Genomic DNA, 12,821 nt, shown 5'->3' on the forward strand with positions numbered 1-12,821 from the left:
CATGGCGACAGTGACCTCAGCCCTCCATCCCTCCCCCCCACCCCCCTCCCCCGGCGGAGAGGGTGAGCAGAGGTTCAGTGATTCCCCGGGGGCGGGGCCTTGCGTTGGCCCCGCCCCGGGGCGGGGCTGGGGTAGCCCTGGCTTAGGGGAGTCCCGTTCCGCGCCGACCCCGCCCTCCCCCGGCTCCGCCCGCGCGGGCTCCCCACCCACCCGCCATCCCCACCCAGTCCGCAGCCCCTTCTAGGCTGCAGCTGTCCTGGGCTTCCACTCCGCCGCCGCCGCAGACCTGTGAGGTGAGGCTGCGGTCCAGGATTCTTGGGTGCGAAGGAGACACGGGCTGGGACTCAGGGTGTCTGAGTCCCTAGAAAGGCCGGGGCTGAGCCAGACTCGGGTTCTGGAGAGGAGAGGGCTGGGGAGGGAGGAAGGGCTGGGGACCTGGACTCCTACAGGTCACACGTCTGAAGGAAGAGGGGGGAATGGGGAGCTGGACTCCTGGGTCTGAGGGAGGAGGGCTGGGGGCCTGGGCTCCTGGGTCTGAGGGAGGAGGGCTGGGGGCTTGGACTCCTGGGTCTGAGGGAGGAGGGCTGGGGGCCTGGGCTCCTGGGTCTCAGGGAGGAGGAGGGCTGGGGACCTGGACTCCTACAGGTCACACGTCTGAAGGAAGAGGGGGGAATGGGGAGCTGGACTCCTGGTTCTGAGGGAGGAGGCTGGGGGCCTGGGCTCCTGGGTCTGAGGGAGGAGGCTGGGGGCCTGGACTCCTGGGTCTGAGGGAGGAGGGCTGGGGGTCTGGACTCCTGGGTCTGAGGGAGGAGGCTGGGGGCCTGGACTCTTGGGTCTGAGGGCTCAGGGGCTGGGGGCCTGGACTCCTGGGTCTGAGGGCTCAGGGGCTGGGGGCCTGGACTCCTGGGATCCGGTTTGACGGGGCTGGAACCCGGTACGGGGAGGAGCTCGGAGCGGGAGTCCTGAGTTTGGGAAAGCGTGTGGCTGGGGGTGAGGAGGTTGGACCTCCCCGTCCGGGGCACAGAATCGGAACCTGGGACTGGAGAGGCCGGGCTGAGGTCCAGCACGGGTGCCCCCAGCGCGCGCCCGGAGGCCGAGGGAGAGCCAGGCTGTGGCCGGCGCCCTGGGCGTGGAGAGCACATGCTGGGGTGCGGGCGCCCTCCTCCGTCTGCAGAGTGACGGGGTGGCGCTCGGCCTGGCGGCGGGAGAGGGCGGGGTGCGGCCGGGGGAGTCCGAGGGGCATTCCTCTCCCTCCCGCGTCCGTCCACGCCTTCCCGAGCCCCGTCTCGGCGACCCTGGCGGTGGCCGCTCTCCACGCGACACCTGGGGCGCGGAGGCCCGTCCCCTTCCTCCGGGGCGGCCCCGACTTCCTCCTAACGGGCCCCGGAGGGGGGGGGCGGGGGGCGGCACCTCCCAGGTGGCCCGGGGACACCTTCCTTCCCGGAGGAGGTCGGAGGTCGGAGGTGTGACTGCTCATCTCAGCTCTCCGCTCCCAAGCGGGGCGCGCAGCTCCAGGCCTGGAGGCGGGGGTCTCCGCCGGGCAAGCCCCCGGGCCCGGGTTCCCGGCCACCCCTCTCTTAGAGGCCCTCCTGGGGGGCCAGGCGCCCCGCCCATCCTCAGAGGGACCCAGAACCCCCCTGGTGAACGTCCCAGAAATGTGGGTCCCAGGCCCTTCCAACTGGGACCTGGAGTCCAGGTTCTCCGCCCCATGTCCCCCTTCCTTCCCCTCACCCCCCCTCCCCAGACCGACCAGCGGGGCGGGTCACCCCGGAGGCCGGCGCGGGGCGGGGGTCCCAGCCGCATTCCTGGTGGCCGGGCTGACTTGAGTCCTTATAAGGCCGGAGACGCGGCTCAGACCGGCGGGCCGCCCGGCAGCCTCCGCCCAGGGCCCTCCCCCGACGGGGCGGGGCGGTGAGCGCACAGGCCCACGCCCCGCGGAGCGCGCACTTTCGCCCAGTGGCCTGGGTTCCAGCCCCGCGGTTGGGGACCGGGGGGGGGGGCGGGAGGGAGGGAGGTGGGGCTGCCTCGGCCGGAGGTGTGGCCCGAGCGGGCGGGCGGGGGGGGGGCGGGGGGAGCCTTCTCGCCCGCGGCCGGGCTGTCGCCTGGGTCTCCGAGGGCGGAGCTGGGCTGAGCGGCGCGCCGACGTCCTCTCTCTCCCGCTCCTGCTCTGACTAACCTTTTCCAGGTGTCTGACTCCAGCCGCCTCGGCACCAGATCTTTCTCCGCCGGGATCCTCAGCTAAGACCGCGGGTAAGGGCGCTGGGGGCCTGGACTCCTGGGTCTGAGGGAGGAGGGCTGGGGGCCTGGGCTCCTGGGTCTGAAGGAGGAGGGCTGGGGGCCTGGGCTCCTGGGTCTGAGGGAGGAGGCTGGGGGCCTGGGCTCCTGGGTCTGAGGGAGGAGGGCTGGGGGCCTGGGCTCCTGGGTCTGAGGGAGGAGGATCTGGGAGCTGGACTCCTGGGTCTGAGGGAGGAGGATCTGGGGGCCTGGATTCCTAGGTCAGAAGGAGGAGGCTGGGGGCCTGGGCTCCTGGGTCTGAGGGAGGAGGGCTGGGGGCCTGGGCTCCTGGGTCTGAGGGAGGAGGGGCTGGGGGCCTGGATTCCTGGGTCTGAGGGAGGAGGGGCTGGGGGCCTGGGCTCCTGGGTCTGAGGGAGGAGGCTGGGGGCCTGGGCTCCTGGGTCTGAGGGAGGAGGATCTGGGAGCTGGACTCCTGGGTCTGAGGGAGGAGGATCTGGGGGCCTGGATTCCTAGGTCAGAAGGAGGAGGCTGGGGGCCTGGGCTCCTGGGTCTGAGGGAGGAGGGCTGGGGGCCTGGGTTCCTGGGTCTGAGGGAGGAGGGGCTGGGGGCTTGGATTCCTAGGTCAGAAGGAGGAGGCTGGGGGCCTGGGCTCCTGGGTCTGAGGGAGGAGGGCTGGGGGCCTGAATTCCTGGGTCTGAGGGAGGAGGGGCTGGGGGCCTGGGCTCCTGGGTCTGAGGGAGGAGGGGCTGGGGGCCTGGACTCCTGGGTCTGAGGGAGGAGGATCTGGGGGCCTGGATTCCTAGGTCAGAAGGAGGAGGTTGGGGGCCTGGGCTCCTGGGTCTGAGGGAGGAGGGCTGGGGGCCTGGGTTCCTGGGTCTGAGGGAGGAGGGGCTGGGGGCTTGGATTCCTAGGTCAGAAGGAGGAGGGGCTGGGGGCCTGGGCTCCTGGGTCTGAGGGAGGAGGAGGATCCGGGGGCCTGGGCTCCTGGGTCTGAGGGAGGAGGAGGAGGAGGGGCTGGGGCCTGGACTCCCGGATCTGAAAGAGGAGGGGCTGGAGGCGGGGTGTCTCTGACTACTAGATCCAGAGAAACGTACCTGGGAGCTTGCTCTCCAAGGAGTGGGGCCCCACACCTGAGTATCTGAGGAAGGAGTGTGTGTGGACTGGGCTCCTGTGTCCAGGGGTGCGGTGGGGGTCGGGGAGCTGCTGTGCAGGGAGGGGGCGCCGAGGTGGGGAGAGCCTGCTATGCTGGCTCAGATGCGGGAAGGGGAAGTTTATTTCCCTGAGGCTGAGAGGCCTTCTGAGCCTCTAGGAGTGGCGGCTGAGACTGGAGCCTTTGTGCCCTGAGGGAGGACCTGGAGGGCGGGGAGGAAGCCCGTGTCCCAGCGCAGGTGGCTGGCTGGCTGGCTGGTGTGCTGGCTGCTGGGGGCTCAGAACCCCGAGGTCTGAAGCTACATAACGCGGAGATTTATGTGGAAGATTTCAGTGGAAGGGCCGGGCCACTGGACAGTTTAGAATCTGGGAGGTGAATTGCTTTAAAAAACAAAACAAAACAGTTTTATTAGAGAGAGAGAGGAAGGGAGAGGGATAGATAGAAACATCTGTCAGCCCTAACCGGTTTGGCTCAGTGGATAGAGTGTCGGCCTGCGGACTGAAGGGTCCCAGGTTCGATTCCGGTCAAGGGCATGTACCCTGGTTTCGGGCTCATCCCCAGTAGGGGGTGTGCAGGAGGCAGCTAGTCCATGTTTCTTTTTCATCGATGTTTCTGGCTCTCTATCCCTCTCCCTTCCTCTCTGTAAAAAAGCAATAAAATATATTTAAAAAAAGAGAAAGATCTATCAGCTGCTTCCTGTGCGCCCCCTACTGGGGATCAAGCCCGAAGTCCGGCTATGTGTCGGGACTGGGAATCGAACCGTTGACCTCTTGGTTCGCGGGCCACCCTTAACCACTGAGCCACACGGGCTGGCTGGGCCAGGCTGGGAGCTGAATTTCCATGAAGGAGGGGAACCAGCTGTCTGGGGTTCTGAGGGAGTTGGGTTCCATGTGGGGGAGGGGGACAGGCAAGAGGAAGCTCCACTTCCTTTGGGTCGAAGCTCTCCTGAGACTCCTGGTCTCTGAGGTGGGTGTGGGGAAGGAGCGGGGGGGGGGGGGGGGGCTGCTACCCAGAGGCAAGATGTGATTAGATGTGGGTCCCTGAAGATGCAGAACTGGGGAGGTCGGACTCCCGAACTTTTGGAGGCCAGAAATATCTAGGTCCCCTTAAGTGAAGAGGAAGTTGGGCACAGAGGCTGGGGTGCAGAACTCTGGGCACCCCAAAGAGGGGAAGTTGAGAGAGAGAGATGGACTGTTAGGAGGTCATAAGGATACAGCCTCTTGATCTGACAGAGGTGGTGGGGAGGCACGGGAGGGGTTGCTTTAGAGCCCAGTCTTTCTTTCTTTTTTTTTTTTTTTTTTAAATATTTTTATTGGTTTCAGAGAGAAAGGGAGAGGGAGAGAGAACTAGAAACATCAATGATGAGAAAGAATCCTTGATCTGCTGCCTCCTGCATGCCCCCCACTGGGGATCGAGCCCACAACCTGGGCATGTGCCCTGGACTGGAATCGAATCCGGGGGCCCTTCAGTCCGCAGGCCGACGCTCTATCCACTGAGCCACACCAGCTAGGGCTTCTTCTTTTTTAATATGGAGAGCACAGTACTCGACAGAGAGAAAGAGCATACTTTTATTTTTAAAAATATATATTTTTTATTTTTTAAATTGACTTCAGAGAGAAGAAGAGAGAGGGAGAGATAGAAACATCAATAATGAGAGAAAAATGTATCCATCGCTGCCTCCTACATGCCTCCTACGGGGGATCCAGCCTGCAATCCAGTCATGTGTCCTGACCGGAAATCAAACCATGACCTCTTAGATCACAGGTCAACCACTGAGCCACACAGAAAGCTCTGTGGTTGGTAACTCAGAAGAAGGCGCTGTGGTTGGTTAGACCGCCCCGGATACACCAAGGTTGCTGGTTTGATCCCCAGTCAGGACACATACAAGACTGAGCCAATGAATGCATAAGTAAGTGGAACAACAAATTGGTTTCTCTCTCCCTCCTTTTCTCTCTCTCAAATCAGTAAATTAGAAAAAAAGAAAAGAAAGCTCTGTGGATTTTTAAATTAATTAATTTATTTAATTTATTGGGTGACATTGGTTGGTAAAACTATAGGTTTCAGGAGTACAATAATACATTGTCTGTACACGAATTCGTGCACAGGTGGGGGGTCCCTCAGCCTAGCCGGCGATCGGGGAGATCGGGGCCGTCTTGCCCAGTCCCGACAGGGGCTGATTGAGGCCTGCCGGCTCGGGGGAGGGACGGCGGTGTTGAGCGTCTGCCCCCTGATGCTCAGTGCGTATCATAGTGACCAGTCGACCTGTCTTTCAGTCTCCTGGTTGTAATGGTCACTTAGGCTTTTATATATAGAGACTAGAGGCCTGGTGCACGAAATTCGTGCACTTGGGGGGGGTGTCCCCTCAGCCCGGCCTGTGCCCTCTCGCGTTCCGGGAGCCCTCGGGGGATGTCTGACTGACAGCTTAGGCCCGCTCCCCACATGCAGGAGGCAGCCGGTCAGTCGGACATCCTTAGCGCTGCCGCAGAGGCGAGAGAGGCTCCCGCCACCGCCACTCCGCTCGCCAGGAGTGAGCCCATCTTCTGGCTGAGCGGTGCTCCCCCTGTGGGAGCGCACTGACCACCAGGGGGCAGCTCCTGCGTTGAGCGTCTGGCTCCTGGTGGTCAGTGCGCATCTTAGCGACCTGTCGTTCGGCCATTCAGTCGATTTGCATATTAGCCTCTTATTATATAGGACTAGAGGCCCGGTGCATGAAATTCGTGCATGGGGGAGGGGCATGTCCCTCAGCCCAGCCTGCACCCTCTCCAATCTGGGATCCCTCTCACAATCCAGGACTGCTGGCTCCCAACTGCTCACCTGCCTGCCTTCCTGATTGCCCCTAACCACTTCTGCCTGCCAGCCTGATCACCCCCTAACCACTGCCCTGCCAGCCTGATTGATGTCTAACTGCTCCCCTGCCAGCCTGTTTGCCCCCAACTTCCCTCCTCTGCCGACCTGGTCACCCCTAACTGCCCTCCCCTGCAGGCTTAATTGCCCCCAACTGCCCTCCCTTGCAGGCCTGGTCCCTCCCAAATGCCCTCCCCTGCTGGCCATCTTGTGGTGGCCATCTTGTGTCCACATGGGGGCAGGATCTTTGACCACATGGGAGCAGCTATCTTGATCTTGTGTGTTGGAGTGATGGTCAATCTGTATATTACTCTTTTATTAGAAAGGATAGAGGCCTGGTGAATGGGTGGGGGCCGGCTGGTTTGCCCTGAGGGGTGTCCCGGATCAGGGTGGGGGTTCCCTTGGGGCTTGGGGCAGCCTGTGCGAGGGGCCTGTGGTGGTTTGCAGGCCGGCCATGCCCCCCAGCGACTCAAGTGGAGGCCCTGATATCTGGGATATATTTATCTTTACAATTAAAACTTTGTAGCCTGGAGTGAAGCCAAGCCTCCTGCTCACTCCATGGTGGCAGCCATTTCTGTTGGAGTTTATTCACCTTCTATAATTTAAACTTTGTAGCTTGGAGTGGAGGCCTAGGCCGGCCAGGGCAGGTTGAAAGCTTGGCTTCCTCGGTCACCAGGGGCAACCCTAGCCTGCTCTCTCCAGCTCCATGGCTGCCGCCATTTTTCTTGGGATTTATCTTCTATAATTGAAACTTTGTATTCTTGAGTGGAGGCCTGGGCCTGCCAGGGTGTGTGGAAAGCTTGGCTTCCTCTATTGCTGGGGAAACCCAAGCCTCCCTCCTGCTCTCTGTGGTGGCAGCCATCTTGGTTGGGGTTAATTTGCATACTCACACTGATTGGCTGGTGGGCGTGGCTGGTGGGCGTAGGGGAGTGGTGGTTAATTTGCATATTACTCTTTTATTAGGTAGGACTGTTGTGTGTGTGTGTGTTCACCCCCCCCCCCCACGTTTCCTTCCATCACCATCTGTCCACCCTTTACCTTCTCCTACCTTCCCTCCACCCCCCAGAGCTCTGTGCTTTCACAGGAGGTGGGCCACCGGGAGAGGCAAGGCATGTCTTGTCAAGGAGAGAAATAGGGGCCTAGACTCCTGGGCTCTGACGTGAGAGGTGGGACACCTGAGGCCAGAGCTCAGGAGGAGGCTGCCACCAGGTTGACCAACTCATCCTCGTGGGTCCTGGGACTGTCCCTGGTTGAAAACTGAAAGGCCTGCCTTGGGGATACCCCCCAGCTACAGTCCGGGTTCCTCTGTCCCCCTGGGGCAGGCCAAGGCTACGGGGCCTGAATCCTCCTGGCCGGCACCTTCTTAGCACACCTTCGTTCTCCTCCTCACAGCCATGCCGGTGACGGTGACCCGCACGACCATCACGACCACGTCCTCCTCGGCCTCCCCGACCATCCTGGGGTCCCCTCGGGCGCTGACCCAGCCCCTGGGCCTGCTCCGCCTGCTCCAGCTGCTCTCCACCTGCGTGGCCTTCTCGCTGGTCGCCAGCGTGAACGCGTGGGTAGGGTTCTCGGGGAACTGGTGCATGTTCGCCTGGTGCTTCTGCTTCGCCATGACCTTCATCATCATCGTGGTGGAGCTGGGCGGGCTCCAGGCTCGCTTCCCGCTGTCCTGGCGCAACTTCCCCATCACCTACGCCTGCTACGCCGCCCTCTTCTGCCTCTCGGCCTCCATCATCTACCCCACCACCTACGTCCAGTTCATGGGTCAAGGCCGCTCCAGGGACCACGCCATCGCCGCCACCGCCTTCTCCTGCATCGCGTGCGTGGCTTACGCCACCGAGGTGGCCTGGACCCGGGCCCGGCCCGGCGAGATCACAGGCTACATGGCCACCGTGCCGGGCCTGCTCAAGGTGGTGGAGACCTTCGTGGCCTGCATCATCTTCGCCTTCATCAGCGAACCCTACATATACAAGAACAAGCCAGCGCTGGAGTGGTGCGTGGCGGTCTACGCCATCTGCTTCATCCTGGCCGCCGTGGCCATCCTCCTGAACCTGTTCGACTGCACCAACGCACTGCCCATCCCCTTCCCCACCTTCCTGTCCGGCCTGGCCCTGCTCTCCGTCCTCTTCTACGCCTCGGCCATGGTCCTCTGGCCTCTCTACCAGTTCGATGAGAAGTATGGCGGCAACCCCGAGCGCAGGAAGGATTTCGGCTGCGGGAGCAGCCACGCCCACTACGTGTGCAGCTGGGACCGCCGTCTGGCCGTGGCCATCCTCACGGCCATCAACCTGCTGGCCTACGTGGCCGACCTGGTGCACTCTGCCCGCCTGGTCTTTGTCAGGGTGTGAGGCGTGCTGTCCGGGAGCTCCCGACTCCCTCCTCTCTCTCCCAGGGTGTCCCTCCCGGGTTCTGGTCTCCTCCGATGTCCTCCCCCTGCGTCTCCTCTCCCATTCCTGTCACCTGCTCTCCCCGTCCCGTGCTCTCTGCCCCCTTCCCTTCCTGCGTCTTTGGCTGCCCACACCCTGGGCTGCCTCTCTCTCCTCGCTCACTCTCTCCTTTCCTCCCTGGTCTGTTCCTTCCTGGCGACCCGCCCTATTGGCTTTCTTGCCTGCCTTGTTTTCTGTACCACTTCTTCCCACTTCCCTTCTTCCGCTTTCCTCGGGAGCCCTGGGACTTCTTGGTCACCCCCCCCTCACTGCCACCCCAACTCCAAAGGTGCTGAGCTCCACACCTCACACCCCACATAGAAGCTGGTCAGACCCCAGGCCCCCTGAGGGGCCTCATTGCCAAAGCATGTGCCCACGCTGGCTGTGCCTTAGTAGGTGTGTGTGTGTGTGTGTGTGTGTGTGTGTGTGTTTGGGGGGTGGGAGGGTAGCTAGGGACGGGGACCCTTTTCTCGCAGTGGAAGAGGGTATATAGTAAAGCCTCCCCTTTAAGTAAAAATAAAAAATCCCTGGAGGTCAGTTATTTCCAACTAGAGGCCCGATGCATGAAATTCGTGCAAAGGGGCTCGGCCCTCGCAGCCCTGGCTGCCTCGGGGGCCCCAGGGCCCCGCCCACTGGTGGTTCCGGAAGGTCGTCCAGAAGGTCGTCCTGCCGTCCAGTCTAATTAGCATATTAGCTCTTTATGATATAGGATGGGCAGGAGGGGGCTTACATCACAGACCCTGGGTCCTTAGGCCCCACCTGGCACCCAGTCTCACCAGAATTTTTGCCAGGCTTACCAAAACCCCCTCCCCACGGGCTGCCTTGGGGACCCAAGGACGGTGGCTGTCTTCCATCCTAACTACCCTCTGGGTACCGGGCTGTCTGCAGTATTTTCGAGGGGCAGGAACGTGGGGCTCCAGCCTCAGTATGAAGGAGAGCATGTGCCGCCTTTGCTGGGAGGAGAACGTGGCCACGGCGGCGGGCGGCCTTCCCGGGAGGGTGAGCCTGGGGTTTTTCTTCTTCCTGTCACAAGGGCAGAAATGACTGGGTGGTCCTCTTCTTAAAGGGGAAGAGTTCCTTTTTTTTTTTTTTTTTTTAATTTGTGGGATGGCTGCCGCCATAGTCAGAGGATCGCGCTGCTTGAGTGTGTGAGACACACACGCATGTTTCTGTGTGCTTAGTTGCTTCCTGCCGCCGCTTCCTGCTTCTCTGGGACTCACACGCCTAACATGATATATATAAATGTATAAATACATATTTTATTATTTTTTAATTCCCTGGAGCTTCTGGTTCCCATCAGCCCCTGCTGTCCCTTAGAGAGGGAAGCCTTGTCCCTCCCCCCCACACCCATAATGTTCTTTATTTTATTTTTTACCTCAATATAAAGGTAAAAGGAAGACTTGTGCTTGCTTTATTACTGGGGAAGACTCTGGAGGTGGGGCGAGGCCCAGGTTCCTGGGTCTGATGGGAAAAACGGGGTGGGGCCAGCCAGGACAACGCTGGGTCTTCCAAATTACTCTCAAACCAGGAGAGCTGGTTAGGATAGAAATGAACAAGAGTGGCCGGGCCCGTGTGGCTCCGTGGGTGAGCGTCGACCTATGAACTAGGAGGTCACGGTTCTATTCCCAGTCAGGGCGCATGCCCAGGTTTCAGGCTGGATCCCCAATTGGGGCATGCAAGAGGCAGATAATCAGTGCTTCTTTCTCATCGTTGATGTTTCTGTCTCTCCCTTCATCTCTGAAATCAATAAAAATCTATTAAAAAAAAATGAACAAGATTCCTCCATCCTTGGAATCCCATGAGCATCTGTATGCAGCATTGCTCAGTTGCTAACCAAACTATTATTTTTAATACATTTTTTATTGATTTCAGAGAAAAAGGGAGAGGGAGAGAGAAACGTCAGTGAGAGAGAATCATGGATCAGCTGCCTCCTGCACGCCCCCTAGTGGGGATGGAGCCTGCAACCTGGGCATGTGCCCTTGACCTGGGATCCCACCTGGGACCCATCCGTCCACAGGCCTGCCCTCCACCCACAGAGCCACACCGGCGAGGTCCCTACGTGCTATTTGTATCTGCCCTTCTCCGGGCTCCTGACCCAGCCCACGCCTCACTTGGTTGCACCCAGGAATTGACCCAGCCCCCTCCTTGACCATCCTACCTCCGGACCACCTTGGCCTTGAGGGTGCTCTCAGCATCCGGGTGGGATCCGGCCCTCCCCTGCACATATCCTTCCATATCCCACCCCGCCTTGCCTCTGGGTAATTAATACCAAAGCCGCTGGGCCCGGCATCCAAGGCCTTCAGGATGACCCTGCCTACATCCCTACGCTCAGTTCCGAGCCCCCCGTCACACCTGGAGAATGGCGACCTCGATATGATCAAAGGACTCGGTCCCACAGCAGGTCACCCTGCGGGTTTCTCCAGCCTGAGGAGAATTATAAGCACCGTAGAAATCCTGGGAAATTCCAGGATCCTGCCGCCCATTTTCTGCACGTACACCTGCAAAACGGGCAGAGAAGCTGCAAAGGAGGGGAGGGTCTCGCCGGAAGGGGAAGGGCTGACTGGAACAGGGACACCCCTTTACGTGAGGGATAGCCTCTTTTAAAAAAAATAAAAATAAATACATTTTTATTGATTTCAGAGAGGAAGGGAGAGAAATGTCAATGATGAGAGAGAATCATTGATGGCGCACGCCCCCTACTGGGGGTCGAGCCCACAACCAGAGCATGTGCCCTTGACGGGAATGGAACCTGGAACCCTTTAGTCCGCAGGTCAATCCCCTGAACCAAACCAGCTAGGGCGAGGGACAGCCTTTTGATCTCTGCAGTGTCCACCCCAGAACTGACCTGTACCAACCCCCACCTCCCCAAAGGGCGTCTCCTCCCCACCCGCATCCCATTCACGAACCCCTTCTGGAAGGCGCCGGAGAGACCCGCTCTAAAACTCGGGGGTGAGACGTAGATGACCGGGGAGGACCCCGGGAGCCCTGGGACCCAGTGCTGTGGGATTCCGAGAACAGTTTTCAGGGCCACCCCCACCCCCATCTGCTCTGGGGCACGGCGGACCCGGGGATGGCTGGAAGGCCAGAGGACCCCATGTTGAGGGGTTGGGAACGGATTCGGATTGTCTCCCCTCCCCTTTGGCTTCGGGAAGGCGGACCACGACCCCCAAAAGTCCCAAACCAAGTGCGGTGGGCACCCCCAAGTCCCCAGGCGCCGCCCCAGCGCCCCGCTCCGCCTCGCGGAGCATGCCGGGAGAGGAAGTTCTCAGCCGTGTAGGGAAAACAGGCGGTCCGCAGGCTTGGACTACGAGTCCCAGGATGCATTGCGCCCCGCAAACCGAGGGCGGGCCATGGTTGCCCTTGGCAACAGCAGGGCTCCCAGCGCGACCTGGCGGGAGGGAAGGAGCAAGACCAGAGAGGGACGCAGGTGGAGGGGACGGGGGCGGGCGGGGTGGCGGCGGCAGGAGGAGACCCGCAGGGCCGACGTTCACGTTTCGAGAGACACCCCCCCCCGCCCCCCCCCCAAACCCTTGAGCAGCTGCGCAGAGAACTCCAGAGCCAGAGAGGGACAGGGACTGAATCACAGCAAGACCTGGAGGGAGGGAGAGACCCCACCCCAAGGTGCAAAGAGAGATTCATAGAGTCAGAGACACAGGTAGAAGTGGGCGAGAAAGGGAGAAAGATGGGGGGAGAGAGGGAGAGACACCCCCCCGCCCCCAGGAACAGAAGGAGGGATTGGGTTAAGAGAGGCAATGCACGAGAGAGGAAGAGGCAAGCAGCGAACTGAGGGACGGAGACAAGATGCATTTACAAAGACGGGGACGCGGCCGTCGTCCCATGGACCAAGGGGTCCCGGGTTCGATTCCCAGTCAGGGCACATGCCCGGATTGCGATCCCCAGTGTGGGGCGTGCAGGAGGCAGCCAGTCAATGAGTCTCTCTCATCATTGATGTTTCTCTCTCTCTCTCTCTCTCTCTCTCTCCTTTCTCTGAAATATCTTTTTAAAAAAATATATTTTATTGATTTTTTACAGAGAGGAAGGGAGAGAGATAGAGAGCTAGAAACATCGATGAGAGAGAAACACCGACCAGCTGCCTCCTGCACACCCCACACTGGGGATGTGCCCGCAACCAAGGTACATGCCCTTGACCGGAATCGAACCCG

General features: G+C 60.7%; 1 protein-coding gene across 3 annotated transcripts; it reads left to right on the forward strand.

The window, feature by feature from the left end:
- The first annotated feature begins 227 nt into the window (after positions 1 to 227).
- On the forward strand, positions 228 to 10,057 carry MYADM (myeloid associated differentiation marker). 3 transcript variants are annotated; one of them, XM_054710855.1, is made up of 3 exons: positions 228 to 293; positions 2,186 to 2,250; positions 7,622 to 10,057. In XM_054710855.1, the coding sequence occupies exon 3, from the start codon at positions 7,624 to 7,626 to the stop codon at positions 8,578 to 8,580; it is 957 nt and encodes a 318-aa protein (XP_054566830.1). In that variant the 5' UTR covers positions 228 to 293; positions 2,186 to 2,250; positions 7,622 to 7,623; the 3' UTR covers positions 8,581 to 10,057. The 3 variants fall into 3 exon arrangements, with proteins under 3 accessions (XP_054566830.1, XP_054566831.1, XP_054566829.1); XM_054710856.1 differs by having other exon boundaries at positions 2,200 to 2,250; XM_054710854.1 differs by lacking the exon at positions 228 to 293 and adding an exon at positions 1,501 to 1,657.
- Positions 10,058 to 12,821: the final 2,764 nt, after the last annotated feature.

Source organism: Eptesicus fuscus, chromosome 21 (assembly GCF_027574615.1).
Source record: "Eptesicus fuscus isolate TK198812 chromosome 21, DD_ASM_mEF_20220401, whole genome shotgun sequence".
NCBI classification, from domain to species: Eukaryota; Metazoa; Chordata; class Mammalia; order Chiroptera; family Vespertilionidae; genus Eptesicus; species Eptesicus fuscus.

What these genes read in the sequence shown, in the direction of transcription:
- MYADM (XM_054710854.1), top strand. An exon ending in ATCCTCAGCTAAGACCGCGG is followed by an intron (nt 2,251 to 7,621) that starts GTAAGGGCGCTG and finishes TCCTCCTCACAG; the next exon opens with CCATGCCGGTGACGGTGACC.